Source organism: Sorex fumeus, unplaced genomic scaffold (genome assembly GCF_029834395.1).
Source record: "Sorex fumeus unplaced genomic scaffold, SorFum_2.1 ptg000169l, whole genome shotgun sequence".
NCBI classification, from domain to species: domain Eukaryota; kingdom Metazoa; phylum Chordata; class Mammalia; order Eulipotyphla; family Soricidae; genus Sorex; species Sorex fumeus.
In genome coordinates this window covers 9,647,884-9,665,386 of record NW_026606226.1, presented here as the reverse complement: position 1 = coordinate 9,665,386, position 17,503 = coordinate 9,647,884, and the positions used below count along the sequence as shown (strand labels likewise).

The following is a 17,503-nucleotide window of genomic DNA, read 5'->3' as shown; positions in this document are numbered from 1 at the left end:
CCAAAGCACCAGGAGCTGGAACAGTGTGATTTTAAGTATTGCATAACAATACTGACTTATCTACTCTCTTTGTACCTCAGTTTTAATTTTCTACTCTATAAGATTCAGGATAATAATGGTATTTATGTCATTGGGTTTGCTTCATGAGATTAAATGAGTTTATATTTGATGCTGTTAGAAGTACTCAGTAAATGTAAGTTGCCCCATAATGCTAATAATAAACAGCAGAGGATGATTGTTCATAAACTTCCATTCTTGATATTCTTAAAATAGTTGGATGGTGAAAGTAGTTGAAAAGCAGCATTGCTAACCTGCTTTTTTCTCCTGCATAGAAGAGAGAGTTGCGTAGTCATGATAATGAGTATATGGTAAGATTTCGCTTTTTATATCTAGGATGATCCCAACTTAAAACTTATATACACAGAGTGCCTGAGGGTTTGTGGCAACTGGTTAGCAGAAACATGCTTAGAAAATCCTACAGTCATTATGCAGACTTACCTAGAAAAGGTAAGATTTTTGAACAAACCTTCAGATCAGTATTTAGTCCAGATAAACTGTCTTTTTTATTGATAGTGTATGCATTTCAAAAACAATTGAAGATATGTTTTTACTTTTCCATAAATATTGTTGTAGCCTTGTATAGTTATTACATTTTTTTTTGCAGTGCAAGATAGAAATACAATTTTAAGAAAGAAGAAGCAAGTTTTCAAAATAGAGTATCTTCTTGGTACCCCCACACCAACTCTTCTTTTCAAAAATTATTATTATCATTTTTTGGCTTTTGGGGAAATACCCAGCAATACTCAGGGGTTACTCCTGACTCTACATTCAGGAATTACTCCTGGCTGTGCTCAGAGGACCATAAGGGATGTTGGGGATTGAACCCAGGTTGGCCATGTGCAAGGCAAACTCCCTACCCACTGTGCTATCACTCTGGCCCTCAAAAATTATTTTTGTTGTTTTTTCACTTATCTACAAAATTAGCCGGTTATATAATCTTCAAGTCAGCTTTTATTCATTTGTACCTCAACTAGCCTACAAAATAGAACTTAAGTTCTCCAGCCCCTTTTGCTTTTGTTGTTTTTTGTTTGTGGGCCACATCCAGTGGTGCTCAGGACTTACTCCCAGCACTATACTCAGGGATGATCCAGGGAGACTCGGAGGATCAAACCCAGGTCAGCTGCATGCAAGGCAAGCACCCTACCCACTGTCCTATCACTCTGGCCCCAAGTTCTCCAGTTCTCCAATTTTCCTATTTCTTTCTCTTTTTAATTTTGAAAACAGCCACCTCACTAAATAAGTGTAACATGAAAAATGTAATGTGGTTGACTTTAAGTTTTATACCAATACATGCTGTTTTGGTTATTTCTGAACTGCCAAAGTTGTAAAGTCAAGAAAATATTGTAGTCCATAATTTTAGCTCATAAATGTTAACTCATCGTGTTGCTGTGTCTTAGACCTGAGTGGTTTTTAGGTGCTCCTGCATCTAAATAGAAGTGAATTGTGGTCTTCTTTCGCAGGCCGTGGAAGTTGCTGGAAATGTTGATGGAGAAAGCAATGATGAGCTCAAAAATGGAAAAATGAGGGCATATCTTTCATTAGCACGGTTCTCTGATACTCAGTACCAGAGAATTGAAAACTACATGAAGTCATCAGAATTTGAAAATAAGCAAAATCTCTTGAAAAGGGCCAAAGAGGAAGTGGGCCTTCTCAGGGAACATAAAATTCAGACCAACAGGTAAATTTGTCTACAAGTGACGGTTTTACATACAACATTAAACTGAGTGAATATGCATAGAAAGGGCCACTCGACTGTTTACTTCTATGCTTCTTTTGAGGTAGGGGTTTTGGAGCCAAACCCACAGGTGATCAGGCTACGTGCTCAGGAGAGGATGTGGTATTAGGGTTTGAACCAGGATCGGCCACATGCGTGGAAAACACCTTAACCCCTGTACTATCTTCTCCAGTCAGGCCCATGACTGTTTTTTTAAAAAAACACATGACATTTACCTATTTTTGTTTTGCTTGGGGGCCATGGCCATAATTCTCAGGGCTCAAGCGTGAAGCCTGGCAGTGCTCAGAGGACCATATGCAGTACTGAGGATCGAACCTGGGCCAGCCATAAGTTAGGCAGGCACCTTTAGTTTAGAACTCTGCAACTTAGCTTATTGAGATTATAGTTGTTTATCAGAATCTATGAGACTTCGACCTTGTTCTATCCTTTAATGTAATTAAGTATTCCTTTTTGGTTTTGGGGGGCACACCCATCTTGTCAGGGACCATATGCGGTGCCTGCAAGGCAAGTGCTTTCCACTCCAAGCCCTCTATTAATTTTTAAATGTGGGCCACAACCAGTGCTTGGGTAGGGGGTGCAGTTCCAGGCTCTGTCTGGTGATGTCTCGGGGCTACCAGGGATTAAAATGAAGGTCTCTCACATGCTCGCCATGTGCCCTTCTGCATTACCCCTGGCCCTTGGACTCAGGTCTCTTTCTGAAGAATCCATGCACTAATTGCGACTCATTTCAAGTATGTGAACGTTTGCATTGAGTTTTGCTTTTTTACATTGTTTACAACTAGAAAAGAGGTGTTAATAATTAAATACAAAATAGCTACCTACTTTGATATAATTAAACCCTTTATTCAAACCTGCCTTTGATTTGTTAAAAAAAATATATTTATATATATATATACACATATACACATAAATATATATATTTGTATGTATTTAAATGTATATATATAAAATTATATACATGTATACATAAATATATATATACACGCATACACACATACATTCTTTCAGTGAAGCAAGATAGTTTTTCTTGAATGAAACTTGCTTAGAAAGACTTGAAGGGAGAGAAAGAAGAAGCATTCAAGAAAGAACACAGGCTTCTCCAGAGTGGGAAGAACAAGCAAGCAAAGATACCTAGAGACAAGCAAGTGAGATACGTGTTTGGGGGAGATTACAGGCTTGAAGTATTCTTCTGTCTATCTTGGTATAAGTAAGAGGCATTTATTTTGTAGTTAACTAAATACCTTATTTGCCTAGGGTAGCTTTTGAAACGTACACAAAAGTAAAATGACAACAAAAGTAAAATTATTTTGCAATCCTTCAAATTCTGCTTTGTCTCCTGTGCTCAGTATGCAGATTTTTCACTTATGTTGTACATGATGTATGATTTTTGAGTTCTATGAAATATAACTTTGTGATCTGCTTTGTCACGCGACACAAGATACACAGTAAAAGTGCAGCGAGAGCTTGAGCTAGACGAATGTGCCCTCCGTGCTCTGAAAGAAGATCGCAAAAGTTTCTTATGTAAAGCTGTTGAAAATTACATCAGCTGCTTATTAAGTGGAGAAGAGCATGATATGTGGATATTCCGACTTTGTTCCCTCTGGCTTGAAAATTCTGGAGTTTCAGAAGTCAATGGCATGATGGAGGCAAGTCTTCATTTTGAAACCAGTCTTCTAGCCTGTGCTCTTGTATTGTATTTTATTTTATTGGGGGGTTTTGAAGCCATACCTGATGGTGCTCAGAGCTTACTCCTGGCTCTGTGTTCAGGGGTCACTCCTGGCAGTATGCAGGGGACGTTATGGGAGCCAAGGATCGCACTGAGGTTGGCCACATGCAAGGCCGTTGTCTTACTCCCTGTGCTGCCTCCCCAGTCCTTGCCAGGCCTTTTAAAGCTTAGACATAAGCCCTTCAGTGTCAGGGTTCTTTATACTCTTCATCCCTAAGTATTGGTTCTTTACTTAGGGATGCGATTAACTCTGATGGTGCAGGTTTATGTCTAGCTGAGAGAATTTATATGTTCTTTTCTATTATTTTTTTTTTAAGTTACCACAAGAAACTTGTTTGTTTGGACAAACTTGCAGGCTCTCGAATGTAGCCTGCCCACAGGGCAGAGTCTGGCAAACTCCCCGTGGCGTACCAAATATGCCAAATACCAGTAACAATGATGGGTCTCATTCTCCTAAATAGCCTTGAATATAATCTCAGGGCTAGGATGAAAGAGACGTTACTGGGGCCTGCTCGAGGCAATCGACGAATCGACGACGACCACAAGAAAGTATCCAGAATGTTTGGTCAGGGAGTTGAAAAAGAAATAAAATTAGGAGAATATCAAGGCAGCGTTTCCTGTTTTAATTTTAAACTCTTAGATCTGGCTGATGACACCTAATATTAAAGTGGTGTAAACATTGGGACCAAGGCGATAACTCAGAGAACTGGATCACATGCAGCAGTGTAGGAGCAGACGGCAGGACCCCAGAGCACTGTTTGGGCAAGAAAGACCCAGATATATACCGAGTACTGTCAGTCCCTACCACGTGCACACATTAATTCCTTTACTCTTAGCATACAGTGAAAATAGGTACTCCATTGTATTATACATGACTTCATGTTTTGTTTTGTTTTGTTGTTGTTATTTGTGTTTGGTTTGGGGGTCACACCCAGCTGTTCTCAGGGCTAATTCCTGACTCTACTCAGGTATCATTCTTGGTGGTGTTTGGGGGACCAAATGGAATACCCAGGACCAAACCATGTGCGAGGCAAGCACCCTACCCACTGAACTCTCTCTCTGGCTCCTACACACGGTTTCTTAAGAGAAAGATCCCCATAGGCCCAGATCCACATTTATCCTCCTGGAATACAAACTGTATCATGTAGCCAGTTCTGAACACAGTTTTTCATTTTTTTCATTTCATCATCCTGTTAATCGTCGATTGCCTCGAGCAGGCCCCAGTAACGTCTCTTTCATCCTAGCCCTGAGATTACATTCAGGGCTCTTTAGGAGAATGAGACCCATCATTGTTACTGGTATTTGGCATATTTGGTAGGCCACGGGGAGTTTGCCAGACTCTGCCCTGTGGGCAGGCTACATTCGATAGCCTGCAAGTTTGTCCAAAGTAGGAATGAGATAATAAGATGTCATAAAGAAAAGTTCTGATAAGATGTCGCGCGGCCGCAAATGCAGCCGCGCGGTTCCGGGATCTGGATTTTATAGTCTCTGAGTCTTGGCCGCTGATGGGATTACACGGCGCCAGGAGGCCAGGTGGTGGGTGTGACCCCCGCCTACTGGAATTTGGAGGATCTGGGTGGAAGATGCTCGACTCGAATTCGAGTAGGCTTGGAGATCTCGGCCCCGGAACCCGCGTGGCTTTGTCCCTCTGCCAGTACCTTCATGTGTGCGGAGAGTGGTCTCAGCATGGTGGTGGCTGGTCCTGGAGGTCTTCGGCTACCGGAGCCCCGGTCAGGGCGGGGAGGAAAGCTCGACCCGCTCCCTTCCAAGGGGTCCCGGCGAGGGACACCCAGGCGCGGGGGCAAAAGACTGCACTGTTCTCGTCTGGGATCTGTAATCCCATCAGCGGCCAAGACTCAGAGACTATAAAAATCCAGATCCCTGAACACAGTTTAAGATCAAATATTATGACTTCATGATGAATCATTGTAGAATACTCAGTAGAAAGACAGCTAAGTGAAAACATGTAGTTTGTGAAGCTGAGAGAGATAAAAGAAGAGATTATTTTTTAAAATGTGTTCTCTTAGGGTCTGAGAGGTAACACAGGAATAAAGCACTGGCTTTGAATGTGGCTGGCCCTAGTTTATTCCCTGACACCATATATGGTCTCCTAACCACCAGGGGTTACTCCCGAGCACAGAGCCAGGAGTAATCCCTGAGCACAGAAAGATACTGAAAATGCATTGTCACACTCTTTTCTTCTTTATGGTAGAGAGCTGGAATGAAGATTCCATCATATAAATTTTTGCCTCTTATGTACCAATTGGCTGCTAGAATGGGAACCAAGATGACGGGAGGCCTAGGGTTTCATGAAGTTCTCAATAATGTAAGTAAACCTGAGGAAAAAAAATCCAACTGCTTTGGGGGGGTTGTTGGGGGGGATACTGGGATCCGTGGTGGTGGGAAATGGGCACTGGTGGAGGGATGGGTATTTGATCATTGTATAATTGAAACCCAAGCACAAAAATTTGTAAGTCTACAACTGTACCTCATGGTGTCTCACTAATAGAAATTAAAAAAAAAATAAGTAAATAAAATAAAAATACATCACTCCTTAAAAAAAGAATCCAACTGCTTTCCTTTCACATTATTACATAAAATGCACTATTGTTCCACTCTAGGAAATGGAAATATGAAAAGATTATTTAGAGTCAGTAGTCTAGCTTAGGACAGGAATAAGCCTTTCCTCATTTTTTTTTCCCTCATTTATCTAAGTTAGTCATTTCCTCTCACACATACTCTGCCCACTGCAGCATCTAGTACAATAACATACATCTCAGTGTTGAACACAGTGAAAAGGATTTATAATTTTTTTCTGTTTCGTTGGCATAAAACAAGTGGTTCTTTATTTTCTGACAGCTCATCTCAAGAATCTCGATGGATCACCCCCATCATACTCTGTTCATTATACTGGCCTTAGCAAATGCAAACAAGGACGAGTTTTTGACCAAGCCAGAAGCTGCAAGAAGGAGAATGACTAAAACGGCACCTAAACAAAGCTCTCAGCTTGATGAGGTATTTCAGACAAAATATATAACTTTCTGAATTGCGCTACGCGCTCCTTCCCAGAATGCTTTTCTTAAATCCCAGGGACTTGTACAAATGTGTTTTACTGAAAATTCTCAATTTATAAATCTTTTGTTATTATGTCACCAAATAACGGTTGAACATTTCTGAATATTTCATAAAGCACAGAAGAAAGCAATGGACTTTTACTTTCTCCCTCCCTTTCACAGCATTTAGTAAAAAGTAAAAATTTAAAGGCATCCAAGTAATTTCTTGGATGTTTTGAAATTATTGTACCTTTGTTGTATTTTTTTGTGTGTGTGAAAATGACCTTGTTAATGAGGGATCACAGTCCTTCCTTTGTTTGAATTTATAAGCTGTTTTCCTTTTGTTAATATAACTGAAAACTTTGTTGGGTATTTCCTTGTGTAAGTTTTTTTGTTTGCTTTTATTCTTAGGATCGAATTGAGGCTGCAAACAGAATAATTTATACCATGAGAAATAGGAGACCTCAGATGGTCAAAAGTGTCGAGGCACTCTGTGACTCTTACATCATATTAGCAAACCTAGATGCCAGTCAGTGGAAGATGCAGAGAAGTACGTATTTGAAGACGAAGTCTTTCCTTGCTGTTTTTCTCTTAGAGATACATAATTTCAGAATATAATATGTAAATCTCCCTAAAATCACAGTACTCTGTCTCACAGTGATTTAATAAAAATAAATAAAATCACAGTATTGTAAGTGCAGATAATGAAGACCCTGATTACCATTTACCCATAATCATAACTTAACAGAATTGTTGAGGCTACTAGATCTGTTATCACATATATGGTGAAATTGATATTCGGTGCACTAAATCAGTTATATGATTGCACTGGGTGATCTAGTGCAAATTTTTGTTGCTGAGAATTGCATAGAGACAGATTGATGAAAGTAACTGAATAAGACTTTAAATTGTCAAACTTTTTGTTGTGTGTGTGATGCCAGGAATCCAAGTAGGGGCCTCACTCCTAAGGCTGGTGGTGCTCTACCACTCAGCTACCTCCCTGCCTGCCCAAGGTCAAAGGTTTTATGGTGGCTATTTTTATGCTCTTAAACTTAAAAGGTCTTACCAGTGCCTTCATAAATACTAGAATGAGCCCTTTACATGTAACCCATCACTTTTGGTGGGACAGGAGGGTGCTGCTTCTGCCTCCAGGGTCAGGCTTCACTCCTCTTGGTGCTCACGGGACCTTTGAACCTTCTTCCCAGCCTCAGTCCATCACCCTTTTTGCTGTGTCTGTTCAGTAATTCTGAGCTGTTTAGAATATTTGGTTCTGCACCTTCCTTTGTATATTTCTCCCCATACTTTCACATTCCTTTTCCTATTCAGAATCGTATCATCATAATCAAATTATTAACTTTAAAATGTTATTTTAAACATCTCTTCAATAACATTTCTCCGGGGAAGCTCAGAATACAGTCCTGTCCCTCACTCACATTACATAGTAAAGTGACAGAGTAATTGTATATTACGTAGAACGTTACGTAGTTAGCTTAAGGTGCTCAGCCTGACCCCTCTGGTGAAATAAGGTCTAAGTACAAGTGCCAGGTAACCAGGTAACACACTCAAGTATGAGCCATGTTAACCATTGCTCTGCTCTGACCTCTGGTCCATTATCCCGGACTCTAGGGTCTTCCTTTCTAAATCAGGGCCTGGGCCACAGGTTAGCCCCAGGCTGAGGTGAGGCACTGAGTTCTGCTTTATTTCAGTGTTGTTCCTCCACGTACAGAGTTTACTGAGACCCATTTTTCTTTAAATATAGAAGGCATAACTATTCCAGCAGACCAGCCAATTACAAAACTTCGGAATTTAGAAGAGGTTGTTGTCCCAACTATGGAAATTAAGGTAATGTTCCATTAGCTTTTTTTTTTCATTAACTAAAATTTTGCACAACTGTTTAAAATAGACTTTTTTTTGTAGATCACACGTGATTAAATATCAGTTTTTCTACCTCCTGTCTCATTTCATAAAACCCAGTAGACTATTTTAATTTTGTCAGAAGGAGGAAAGATTCAGTGTGCCTATGTCAAGATTAACTTTAGTGGGGCTGGAGCAATAGCACAGTGGGGAGGGTGTTTGCTTTGCAAACGGCCGACCCGGGTTCGATTCCCAGCATCCCATATGGTCCCCTGAGCACCGCCAGCGGTAATTTCTGAGTGCAGAGCCAGGAGTAACCCCTGTGCATTGCTGGGTGTGACCCAAAAAGCAAAACAAACAAACGGTCACAGTCCTCCTGTTGTTCATCGATTTGCTCGAGCGGGCCCAGTAACGTCTCCATCATGAGACTTGTTGTTACTGTGTTTGGCATATCGGATACGTCACGGGTAGATTGCCAGTCTCTGTCGTGCGGGCGAGATACTCTCAGTAGCTTGCCAGGCTCTCCGAGAGGGGCGGAGGAATCGAACTTGGGTCGGCCAACATATGTTGGCCGCTTGTAAGGCGAATGCCCTACCGCTGTGCTATTGCTCCAGCCCAAAACAAACAAACAAAAAGATTAACTTTGACATGGCAGGAAATTCCCTGATAGTTTTCTTTGCTTGTTTGGGGCCACTTCCAATTGTGCTCAAGGTTTACTCCTGGTTCTGTGCTCAGAGATCACTCCTGGTAGGGTCAGGGACCATCTGGCTTGCTGGGGATCACACCTGGGTCAGCTGTGTGCAAAGCAAGAGCCTTACCTGGTATAAAATCTACATCTTAAAAAATCTGTATCCATTAAAATATACTGGTAGTGACATAGTATTAAGCTATGTATTTGACTATTTCAGGTCAATCTTTTATTGGTGGAAGTAAAATATTGTTAAGGATATGTATAAAAATGAAGATTCTGGTTTAGAAAAGTTATTTTTATTTACATTATTTCTTCTTGTATAACTTAGCTTTACAGCTTTATCAACAAAATTATTTAGCTGAATCTTTACTGAAAATGTCCCTTAGCAGTTAGAAGCTAGTAAATACCTCTTTACTCTTTACAAAATAGACATTATGGTGTTTTTATGAGGAGTTTGCTGTTTTCAGATGAGTTACGTACACAAGTGTTAATACCTAAGTCTTGGTCTTTCGATGGATTTTCCGCATACTATTTTAACTTGTAAGCCCTGATTTTATTTAAAAAAAAAAAAACTAGGGAAGTAATTGTGTAATATTTATCATTCTTTTAAACCTTCTAAAATGTCAATTTTTTCATTAGAATTTAAATTGTTTAGTTCCAGTTCATAACAGAATTCACTGTCTCTCTTTCTTATTTAACACAAGGAATGTCATTTTTATAATTCATTTTTTTTAAATGCAGATAGTGTATCTGATCTACTATCATGGTTATCCTTTTAATTAGGTGGATCCCACCGGAGAGTATAGAAATCTGGTGACTATCCAGTCATTTAAAGCAGAATTTCGTTTAGCAGGAGGCTTAAATTTGCCAAAAATAATAGACTGTTTGGGCTCCGATGGCAAGGAAAGAAGACAACTTGTCAAGGTGAGGCTCTCCCTCTCTAGTCTCTTTTTATATGGCTTATGGGAGATAGTTAAACTAGTTGAGATTTTTCTTCACATTATTGAGGTCTTCACTTTCATTCTTAATAAATGAGGAAAACTGACAGAATAGAAATACATCATTTTCTAAGTAGAGAATATTTCTCCCCAGTTTTTCTCTCTAAAGATCAAATCATAGTAGTGAAGTGAAAAATCATTTGAACATGTCCAGACACAATGATTTTAGTAATCTGCTACTTTGTTGGGAGGTGGGTGGGAAGAGAAAATGGTGATAGTTGCTTATTTTCCTGAACAGTTCAATTTGGAGTTACTTGCTTTCACCTCCTGAATCTGACACTGTGCTAAGTGTTGTTAAATGCTCCAGAAAGGCCTGGCGTTCCCCCTTGTGCCACTTGTGGGCTGTCTGGGCTCACTGGGCCTCATTCTGCACCATGCCTTGGGTAAGGGAATTTCACCACCTACCTACTAAAGCAGCCAAGGGAAACTTCTTTTTTTCTAAATCATTCTGCCTATCCAGAGGTCTAGCTTATTCTCAATGAAAGAGTAGTCAAGGATCTTCTAGACCTTAGAGACCAAGTGCAGACGCTCAGATGGACGTCTGAGTACCCTTTAGCTGTCCTCAGTTCCTTGTGATTTTATAAGGGAAGTGACTGGTGCTAACTTCCTCACGTTTGATTTTTCTGAAGGGCCGTGATGACCTGAGGCAGGACGCTGTCATGCAGCAGGTTTTCCAGATGTGTAACATGTTACTGCAGAGAAACACTGAAACCAGGAAGAGAAAACTGACTATCTGTACATACAAGGTAACTCAGTTACCCCGACTTTGCCCCTGGAGTGCCATTTCTTGTTTCCAGATCCGCAAAAAGAATCTACGAATGTAGTACTCATTCCCGCCCCCCCTCCCCCACCAGCCCCCCAAATAAAATCACAAAACTATAAGGGAAAAAAAAAGTAAAGGTATGTAGGATGAAGGAGATATACCACATGTTAAATGGGAATGGAGTGGAAAATGGTCATCTTTCAAATTAATGTATAAACAATTAAATTCCAGTTTTTTTTTTTTTTCAGTTTTTGGATCACATCTGGTGATGCTCAGGAGTTACTCCTAGCTCTGTACTCAGGAATTACTCCTGGAATTGCTTAGGGGACCATAAGGGATGCCAGGGAGCAAGCCCAGGTCGGGCACATGCAGGACAAGTGCCTTACCTGCTCTACTGTCTCTCCAGTTCCCCCAATCAATTTATTTTTTTTTTACAATTTGAATAAATTACTTGAAAGTATGGGGGTGTGAGGGCAGAGACTGAATCTGGGTCTCCCGTATGCAAGTCTTGCACTTTACCACTAAGCCATATCCCTGGTCCAAACCTTTAGCTTAAAAAATGTATTGAGGGGGTAGAGAGACAGTATGGGGTTTAAGGTGCTGGTCTTGCACGCACTGACAATCCCAGCACTGCATATGATTCCCCAAGCACCAAGAGGGGATCTTATGCATAAAGCCAAGAGTAAGCCCTGAGCACCACAAGGTATGACCCACCTTCACCCAGCTAGCAAAAAAAAAAAAGTGTGTGTGTGTGTGTGTGTGTGTGTGTGTGTACATGGGAATGACTTATGACTGAAATGCCTGGAAAATGAAATAGGAGATACTGGATTTTGATCTATAAATATACTAAAACAATGGTAAAGTTTTAGTGACGAAGATGATACGGTTTGTGGCTTAAGGATAGATGAATAAACAATAAAGAACCTTACACAGGTTTGTAAACATGTGCTTACTATGCTTTTCTTTATAAAATTTCTGAATAAATCTAAAATATTTGTTGTCATGTATGGTATAAAGGGGTTATGATTAACACCTGCATTTTTATATATTTCTAAATTTCTACAACATCCATTCTTTAATTATAAAATTGTTAAATTAAAAATACAAATGAAATAGGAAAGTAGAATGAGAAGATACCTTTTAAATTCTAATTGAAAATTTAAAACAGAACTTAAATTCGAACTTCTTAACTGCCTTCAAAAATAGAAATATTAGGGCCAGTGAGATAGTACTGTGGCTAAGTCACCGGCCTTGCATGCAGCTGACCCTGATTTTATCCTGCCACCACATAATGATCCTCAGAGCACTGTCAACAATGAGCCGTGAGTGCAGAGCCAGGAGGAGCCCCTGAGGGTTGCTGGGTGTTACACAACCCCTCCCCCCCCCAAAAAAAATAACCCACCTAAATCACAAAAACAAGCAAAACAAATCTTTCGTTCCAGCAGGAAGTGCAAGTGGTTAACATATTGTCGTTAGGAAATAGCATGGTTTGCTTAGCCTTCAAGTTTGTGAGAAATTGTCATAGAAGTTTATGGGTTATTAACCTTAATAATTGATACTATGAGCACTTAAAATATTGTCATAGAAGTTTATGGGTTATTAATCTAAATAATCGATACCATGAGCACTTAAAAAAAAAGAAATTGCCATGAAAGTTTATGGGTTATTAACCTTAATAATCAATACTATAAGCACTTTAAAAAAAAAAAGCCTTAGCAAAAACTCAAGATGTGGGCAGGAGTACAACATGCAGGGCATTTGCCTTGCATGTAGCTGACCAAGTTCAATCCCCAGCATCCCTTAGGGTCCCCCGAGCACCACCAGGAGTAATTCCTGAGTGCAGAGCCAGGAGTAACCCCTGAGCATGACTGGGTGTGACCCAAAAAGCAAAAAAACAAATAAACAAAAAAACCCTCAAAATGTTCTATATATTTAAATATTCTATAGCGTTCTTAGATGTTGTTGAACAGTGCTATTCAAATTTAGCAGGCATCAGAATCACATAGTTTGACTCTAAGGACTTCATATTCTCATAAAGCAGCTAAGGTTTTGAAGCAGAAGCCTAACTGAGCCTCCAAGGCTCACTGCTGCATGGCATAAAAGAGGAAAGTTTAGGATGCAGAAAACTTCGAAGGCAAAAACAACTAAACTTTCACCTCGGCTTATTAATACCTATTTTTCTATGCTTCTGAACTCTTTTAACATTTAAGTAACTCAATGTTTACATCTGAGTATAAGAGTTTGAGTTGTGAACATGAAAGTTTAGGACTTAATCTCTTTCCAGGGAATGGAAAAAATTCTTAGCTTTGATAAAGCTGTTTAGTGGGTGTTTGCTTCATTATTTTCTATATTTTAGCTATGGGTAGAGTATAATTTTTTTTACTCCCAAAAATATGGTTCAGTTTATGTATAGGAATAAATTCCTCTTGGTGAAGCAGTTATTAAGATATACTAAAATTGATCAGATGTTCAGTGTTTTTTCAAAGGGATATTCTTTAGATTTTATTGGTATGAAAAGTAGGAGGAAAACAGCTTATTCCTCTACTAAAAGAAATAAACTAAGACTGGCAACATCACAGATGATGCCTATCATGACAGGAATTACAGAAATTAAGAAATGAGATTCTCCGAAGTCTAATCAGCCAACTAGAAAATCTTATAAGAATAAGATTAATAAGAAGAATAATAATTTTCTGTTGCTTTTTTTCCCCAAGGAGCTTTGTCTCCTGTGGACCTGTTCATACAACTGGAAAAATGTTTCACGATGACTTGCTAGCTGAATGCATGTTAGATGTCTTTTTATTTTTGGCAATTTTTTTTGATATATTTTATTTTCATAAGGTAGTTCACAATAGTTCATTGCACATAATATTTAAACACCAATTCCACCACCGAGTACCGAGCACTTCAATAAAAGGGAAGTGTGTGAAGGTTGTTGTATTTCATTGTGGAGCCATTTAAGCCTGTATGTAAGAATACAAGCAAGTGTGTTAAAACTAAACAGATGTGTGCTACTTTTGCTACATAAGTGGGCCTGAGTATAAGAGGAACTCTGTATCACTCTCTACCAGGAGCTTTAGTTTATAGTCTCTGGATCTTGGCCGCTGATGAGATTATATGACCTGGGGGCAGTTTGTGGGTGTGACTACCAAGCTACTGGAAAACTGGGTACCTGGGGGGAGGAGGCCCAGCTCCAATCGAGCTGGCTTGGAGATCTCAGCCATGGGTCCCACATACCTGGGTTCCTCTGTCTGTTCCTTCATGGGTGAGGCTCATCTGAGCACTTGGAGAATGGCCTTGAGCATGGCCGTGGTTGCGTTCTGGAGGTTTTAGGCTGCTGGGATTCTGCTTGGGGCAGGGAGGGAAACTCAAACCCACCCCCCACCCCACCCCAGGTGCCCCAGTGAAGAGAGCCTGGTGCAGGGTCAGGACTTTCTGCTCAAATGTCTTTTAATGCCCTTCATATCCCAGAGTATTCCACTTTCTCCTTTCAGGTGGTTCCCCTTTCCCAGCGAAGTGGTGTTCTTGAATGGTGCACAGGAACTGTCCCAATTGGTGAATTTCTTGTAAACAATGAGGATGGTGCTCATAAAAGATACAGACCAAATGATTTTAGTGCCTATCAGTGCCAAAAGAAAATGATAGTAAGTATATTTCCAAAGTATAAGTTATTGCCATAATATTTAATAATATATTAAGTACTAAAGTTATCACATATTACAAAATGTTTTAATTTCTTCAGGTAATTGTTAATGATACCCAGTAAAATGATAGTATTTTACTAATCTTGGTGCTTTCCACATCCCAAATTTTGAAGAGTATAATTCCTTTTACTTTTTGAGGTTCCCTTTCTCTTCTCTCTGATTTCTAGCAAAATTCCAAGTGATATGCTGGCTGAGTTCAGGAACACTGTCTGACCAGCAGTCGAGTTTACTCTGCTGGCATTTGCTCTAGCTTAATTGTATGAACTACTAGCAGTATCTTGTCTGATTGATAATTTATTGATTAAGGAGTTCTTCAAAATCTTCTTCTAACATTATAAATTCTATAATGTGAATTAAAAGGAAGTTTTGTTTTGTTTTGTTTTGTTTGGGGGCTGCACTCAGCATTGCTCAGGGATCACTCTTGGCAGTCTCAGGAGACCATATGGGGTGCTGGCATTTAAACCCAGGTTAGCTGCATGCAAGGCAAGCTCCCTACCTGCTGGACTATCACTATGACACTATTAAAAAATTATTGTGTTATAAATAAAACTATTTTCCTTCACTAATAAAAAATAAAGAATACCACCGGAATGAGAATTTATGCGTGAAAAAGGAAATTTTTAAAAACTTTGGTGTTGGGACTGGAGCAATAGCACAGCAGGTAGGGCACTTGCCTTGCACGCAGCTGACCTGGGTTCGATTCCCAGCATCCCATATGGTTCCCCAAGCACCGCCAGAAGTAATTCCTCAGTGCATGAGCCAGGAATAACCCCTGTGCATCGCCGGGTGGGACCCAAAAAGAAAAAACAAAATTTGGTGTTAACCCTTGGCAGATGAGACATTCAATATTCCTGTATGATAATTTGCTTCTACCTCAGGGTAAAGTAGTTCTTTGAAGATTATGAAATAAATTTTATGAAAATGATACAGACCAAATAATTTAAGTAAAACAATGTCTGTGTGCCCCTTTTCCCTAAGATTACTTTCTTTTTTTTTTTTAATTTTTTATAATTTTATTTATTGAATCACCATGAGAGCAGTTACAAAGCTTTCAGGTCTAAGTCTCGGTCATACAATGAAACACCCGTACCTTCACCAGTGCCCATTCTCCACCACCAAAAACCCCAGTATACCCCCATCCCACACCCTCCCCTACCTGTGGGGCAGATGATTTCCACATTACTCTCTCTCTACTTTGATCACATTCAATATTTTGACACCAGGCCCACAATTATTATTTGAGATTTTACCCCAACAGTCAGATCTGCTGAAAAGGCAACAGTAGACAATTTGTGTTCTATTGCTGGTTATGAATAACATATGATGTCGCATGGCTGCAGTAGGGCCATGTGATTTTGAAATTCCTAAATTTTAACACTTAAATCTGGAGGGATTTCTGCCAGAAGCCACTGGGTTTTGAGATTTGCTCCTGAGTCTCTGGGATCATGGCCATTGAGCAGCTTGATCAGGAGCCAGAGAGGCCATTCGTGGGTGATGACTTGGGGTCTTGTTGGGGTGGGGAGGACAGCACTGGCTCCACCCCCCTCCCGTGCGGCCCTGCGTGTCTCGTAACTGGGGGCCCAGACCTGACTGTCTAATGGCCTCTGGAGGATGACAGCCACTGAGCCGCCAAGGGGAAGCAGGCGGAGGGACAACACCCCTTCCCCCCTGGGGTGGCCTGGTGAGAGTAACGTACTGCAGGGTTCGGACGCATTTCTCCCAAAAGCTGTTGGGTTTTGAGATTCGTTTCTGAGTCTCTGGGATCATGGCCGTTAAGCAGTTTGATCAGGAACCAGAGAGGCCATGCCTCCAATTATATAGCTGAGCCGGAGGTGGTTTGTGGGTGTGTCTCCCACATACCTAACTTTTGGCCCAAGTTTTTGGGGTCTGGCCAAAGGCACAGCAGCAATTTTGGGGTATCTGGAAGTCTGAAGGCGCCATCAGGCTGCTGATGCACTCGCCTCACAGGTACAGATTGACCTGCTGGCGGCACCATACCCCCCCTAAGATTACTTTCAAGTCTCTGAAGGGATTATCACTTGTAATGAATTTCTTCCCTGACCAGACCGTTAACTTTTTGTAAGACAAAGATAATATCTAGTTCCTCTTTTTTCTTTCTTTTTTTTGGCTTTTTGGGTCACACCGGGTGATGTACAGGGGTTACTCCTGGTTTTGCACTCAGGTATTATTCCTGGTGGTGCTTGGGGACCATATGGGATGCTGGGAATCGAACCCGGGTCAACACCCTACCCACTGTACTATCCCTCCAGCCCCTAGTTCCTCTTTTTATTTCTTCTACGACTGTCACATTTTTCTTATAGAAATTCATAGAAGACATAGTTGAAATAGAAGATAATATTGAAAAAATAATTTTATATTTGATCTATTTAAAGGAAGTACAGAAGAAATCTTTTGAAGAAAAATATGAAGTCTTCATGGATATTTGCCAACACTTTCAACCAGTGTTTCGTTTCTTCTGCATGGAAAAATTCCTTGACCCCGCTGTGTGGTTTGAGAAACGATTGGCTTATACTCGCAGTGTGGCTACTTCTTCTATTGGTAATTGTCTATACATTAGTAGATCCAGTTAAGGTGCATGGATGTCAACCAAACCATCTTTATCATTAGCTTTTGATTCTCGCCCGCACGGCAGAGCCTGGCAAGCTCCCCGTGACGTATTCGATATGCCAAACACAGTAACAACAAAGTCTCCAATGGAGACATTACTGGGCCCGCTCGAGCAAATTGATGAACAACGGGAGGACAGTGACAGTGACTTGTTCATCCTGATTCTTTGCTTTTAGCTGTAGCTCTTCTTAGTTTTTTATGGTTGTGGTTTTGTTTTTAAGTGAAGTAAGATAGTTTTTATTTAAACTTACTTAAAAAGATGTGAGAAGAGAGAGGGAAAGTGTACTCAAG

The 17,503-nt window shown here is 40.3% G+C and overlaps 1 protein-coding gene across 1 annotated transcript in view; it reads left to right on the top strand.

The window, feature by feature from the left end:
* Positions 1-17,503, top strand: part of ATM (ATM serine/threonine kinase) — a 115,932-nt gene that overhangs the window by 88,086 nt on the left and 10,343 nt on the right. Inside the window, exons 48-58 of the mRNA XM_056107616.1 lie at positions 394-507; positions 1,521-1,738; positions 3,234-3,445; positions 5,738-5,847; positions 6,381-6,536; positions 6,986-7,124; positions 8,334-8,416; positions 9,903-10,043; positions 10,747-10,863; positions 14,375-14,524; positions 16,978-17,143. Coding sequence (XP_055963591.1) covers positions 394-507; positions 1,521-1,738; positions 3,234-3,445; positions 5,738-5,847; positions 6,381-6,536; positions 6,986-7,124; positions 8,334-8,416; positions 9,903-10,043; positions 10,747-10,863; positions 14,375-14,524; positions 16,978-17,143 — 1,606 coding nt within the window. The remainder of the gene's footprint in view (positions 1-393; positions 508-1,520; positions 1,739-3,233; positions 3,446-5,737; positions 5,848-6,380; positions 6,537-6,985; positions 7,125-8,333; positions 8,417-9,902; positions 10,044-10,746; positions 10,864-14,374; positions 14,525-16,977; positions 17,144-17,503) is intronic.